The sequence below is a fragment of the Typopeltis vanoorti genome, chromosome 23 (assembly GCF_054136105.1).
Source record: "Typopeltis vanoorti isolate ZY-2024b chromosome 23, IOZ_Tvanoo_1.0, whole genome shotgun sequence".
In the NCBI taxonomy this organism is placed as follows: Eukaryota; Metazoa; Arthropoda; class Arachnida; order Uropygi; family Thelyphonidae; genus Typopeltis; species Typopeltis vanoorti.
This window is the reverse complement of record NC_143571.1, coordinates 48,657,157-48,661,564: the sequence shown is the minus strand read 5'-3', so window position 1 is coordinate 48,661,564 and position 4,408 is coordinate 48,657,157. Positions and strand designations below refer to the sequence as shown.

Here is a 4,408-nt window from a genome sequence, read left to right as displayed (position 1 = left end):
GTATACTGCTGCTAATCTTTTCACCCCAAAATGCATAACCTTACATTTTGTCACATTAAATTGACATCCATTCTCCTTAGCCCAGTCCTCCAAACTATCCAAATCATCCTGCAAAATTTTGACATGTGGATTCGCTATTGCTCTACCCAACTTTTCATCATCAGCAAACAAATGAACCGTTCCTCTCAGATCCTTCCCTATATCGTTAATGAACAAATTAAATAAGGGTGGTCCTAGAATAGAACCCTACGGCACACCACCAGTCACAGGCCGTAATTTGGACTCTACTCCCGAATAACTTACTTTGATATCTCCCCATCAACCACCCTCCTACCTTTCACCAACCCTAAATCCATCCCCATATGATGCAGTTTACTGATTAGAATTCCATGTAGTATCCTGTCAAAAGCCTTAGCAAGGTCCAGCAGTATCACTGTAAAGCCATTATCCTTATCCAGTTCAGCAGTCACTGTGTTATAAAACGTGACGAAGTTACTTAGGATATGAAAAACTAAATTTGACAGCGACGAATTGGGCTGTTTTAATACGACGGAGCAACTAAGATGGTAAGAAAGGCGAATTATCTATTAATGGTACGTATTCGGTGACCAGGTTCTGTTTTGAGGAGAGGAGCAAACGTTTCTCTGGAGAAATAGAGAATCATCTTCAGCCGAAAGATCTTTTGGAAATCAATGTTTATCGCCTTCTGGATGGAATTCCAATCCTAGTCTTTACGATAAAAGAATGATTCTTACAGCGCTATTCGCCACGATGCGCAGAATATGGAGCACTGTCACTGCCGCCATTGTATATTGGAAATTCGTTGGTGTAAGCGTGTGAAAATTGTTGACGATTAAGTTTCTCCCCATCGGGAAGGTTATAATCGTCAAGTTGAAGGAAAAGACGATCTGAAAGATTATGAACACAGCTTGGATCTTGCATTAGCAGATCCTCTTCCCTTCCAAGAGGAAAAATTACTGAATTCTCAGCCGTTTCATTAAGTGATTTTTTTCACTTACTATAGTAATTAAAATTCTTGGGGAAAATCAGTAAAGTTCAATGAAACAACAAGGGAGATTCAGTCCAGCTACTCGGCTGTGACAGGCCACTGAAGCCAGAGACGTAGTGGGAATTATTCAACTCAATACAAAGAAGCCTGGATATCATCGAAACTTGACTAAAGCGAATTTTATACCTTGCTTCTCATTTTTATATCTTAATCACTAAAACGTTGACAGTTGTCGGTTGCTGCTATAAGGGAGTATCATTTCATCATACGGGCGTTACTAATTTTCGAATTAGACAAAGGGATTAATTTGGAGTTCGGTAAGATCTTATCCCATTGAGTAGAAAACCTAACAATAGTTACTTATTAACATTTAACTTGTTTATTTCATCCATTTCCCGACCTTATACAGTATTTTATCCCCCAGAAAGGTTACCTTTCATGCAAAATAACGACCAGCAGTTAATGCTTTGACGCACGAGACGTTGCTCCACAAACGAACAAGTAAAACTGTTATTTCATCTCCTAAAGGATGTTAATATTTGCTAAACAAATCAGCACTAGATTTTTGAAATATAGGATTGAAATTCTACTGATAAAGATATTTCAGTTGTAATTGACCTGTAAGGTAAAAAAAAGGTAAGTCACATCGGTTCCCCCCCCCCCCTCCCCACTGTCGAATAAAGACCAAATTGACGTTTGAGTTACTATAAAAATATTTTCTGTTAAATATCAAAAGTTGTAGAATAAAATTTGTGAGATGACGCTTTGACTCGTCAATTGTTAAATTGTGTGTTTAGTTTTGAATTTCGTGACATTTCGACAGAAATAGTCTCGGGGGGGAGGAAGGATTATTTGCGGCAACCTCAGCGTATTTCAGGATATCAAGGAATATCCCGCTGTTTACTACTTTTTTCTATGCCTACGAAAAGTAGGTATAAAAAAAAAGTTACTTTCAGTGTTTGAAGTTAGCATTTTCGTTATCTGATTGAGGTGTACAAATTAAACACAAATAATGAAAAACAAGATTTTATTCACGCTTAAAAAAGCAGTAAAATGGAGACAAACCTTCTTTAAAATTTAACTAAAGACATTCATGTTCAACAATATTAAAAAGGTATAGCAAAGTTCGCTATGTTATGGGACACCATACAGAGTTCTGTAGCATGATACTTACGCATGTTATAGCATGCGTTAATGCGAGATTTAAAAGCAGGGTCTTCATCAAAAACATTCACGTAAATTTTCTCATTTGGTTGCTTGCTTTCATTTAAGGCGTCTAATCTATCTAAAAATAATCTTTGATCACAGTCAGGGACTTTAAGATGAAGGATTCTTAAACTTCTCATCACAGCAATTCTAGAAACAATTAAATTAATATTCAAACATGCCATCTCTTTACGTGCATGCTTTCTTCCGGTCATTACTATTAAACATAACTGGTATAAGTTGGGAAGATCACAGACAGTATTCCATAACTGTCGTGAATTAAGATCGAGCAGTTCATGTTGTAATGCTAAACGCGATAGCCATTGCAAGTTCTGTATTGCTCGCATTGCATCTGACATGAGAGTAAATTCATTGCCAAACCAATCACTTCCAACTGCAGTCATACGCAAGCATTCCAAAAGGTTGCAGCTATTGGAGAGCGAAATCAAAAATGAACCAGAATTAATATGTGGCAGGTGAACGAGTGTTAATGATTTTAAGAATGGAAATCTCGCAAGATCTTTCAGATCCACATCTCTGCAAAGAGCACTCCGGAATGATTCATGGAGGCATCCCCGAATGTCCCATTCTTCGATAAGGCAACACTGATCAGCAATGGCAAATAATGTTGACCGAAGGTAACAACCATCTACTCTCACTCCTTGAAACGTTTCCGATGTTGGATAGGTAAAAAGTTCAGTGATTGCACATGAAGGGAGTCCAAGCTTCTTCAACTGCTTTAAGTGTCCAATTGCACGACAAAGGACAAGTCCATTACAAAAATGAGAACTGAGCAGATTCAATTCAGTGATGTTATTGCATGCCTGAAAAAAGTCGGATAGTGACGTTCCATCAGTCAAATTTGAACTCCATACACAATCGCACACCCGAAGACTAAGCAGTCGTTTCCCTCCAAATCTTGCAATATTATTTAATCTCTCTAAATCAAAAGGGAATGCAACTAGTTCAAGATGTTCCACAGTAGATGGGGGAAGATCTCTGAATACAAATTCTTTTCCATTACCAAAATAACTATAAAGAGATAGATGAGTGATATTTTTAAAGCTTTGTATAACTGCATGTTCAGCATTTGGCTGGAGTGCCGAGTTATATGCAAACCAGCAAAATTTCTTAAATTTGATATTTTCATTATGTCTTGTTAATACACCAGACAACAGATGGGGGAAAAACGAGTTCATAGTGGCCATAGATTTCATTGATGGAACAATCTCCGATGTTAACACAAAGCCATCATTAAAAGACAAATACCATTTTTCTCCAATATAAGGCGCATAAGATGCCTCTTCGTGAATATCAGTAAAAACGTCTGCCATGATATGAACATGTAAACTTCGCAATCCCTTACATTTTGTGAGTATCATATAAATAATGATTAAATGCAGTGAATCAATATTAAATTCCAAATACAAACTACGAATAGTTCTAAAACAATCACTTGATAACTTCTTCAAGGTATCCAGACTCACCAGATGATTTATAGAAGAGCATTGAACAGTCCATGAAAGATTTACAAGCGAGGTCACACTACTTATAATGTTACAAAGAGCTGATACCCCCACATCACAATTTAAGAGATGTAAAGTGTGTACATTTTTGCATTTAATGATGCATTGCTTCAACACTTCGGGATCTACCCACTCACAGTTCCTTAAATCAAGAAAAGTGATAGCCATTGCTCGCTGTTCAAGAGAGAAATATAATTGAAATTCTGGCAGGGACAGTCTTTCTGTTTTAGAAAATTCTGTTTTATCCACAAATTGTTTGTCACATGCTAAGGATTTAAATCTTGAATTTATTTCTGCAACATTTAAAAGATCTCTTAATTTCAAATACTTAAATATCTTCAGAAGTATTTCATTTGGGAAATTCAATATTGTGAATTGTTTATTCTGAACCGCTGCCATTTGTTTTCCTTTTGAAATCAACGTAAAACACTCAGAATTAAAACATTACTTATCTGTCGAATATCGGAGTTCTTTGTCGAGTAATTAAATGACGGGGAATAAAAAAAAAAAAAACGCTTTTACGTTTCTCAGAAAACACTGTATACCTTCGCGCGACTTTAAAAGATTTTATAACTAACAATAAAATGAAATATTGCAAGGGGACCACTCGATCGGTGTTGAAATACTCATATGCACAGGAAGTTCCCCTAGCGCCCTCTGCGAGAAA

The 4,408-nt window shown here is 36.6% G+C and overlaps 1 protein-coding gene across 1 annotated transcript; it reads right to left on the bottom strand.

Moving 5' to 3' along the window:
• Positions 1 to 2,115: 2,115 nt before the first annotated feature.
• Positions 2,116 to 4,140, bottom strand: LOC150093831 (F-box/LRR-repeat protein 18-like). Its single transcript, XM_090412528.1, has one exon. The coding sequence runs from the start codon at positions 4,138 to 4,140 to the stop codon at positions 2,116 to 2,118; it is 2,025 nt and encodes a 674-aa protein (XP_090268654.1).
• Between the last annotated feature and the right edge of the window lie 268 nt (positions 4,141 to 4,408).

Coding starts and splice junctions, on each gene's coding strand:
- LOC150093831 (XM_090412528.1), bottom strand. CDS start 4,140: ATGGCAGCGGTTCAGAATAAACAATTCACAATATTGAATTTCCCAAAT.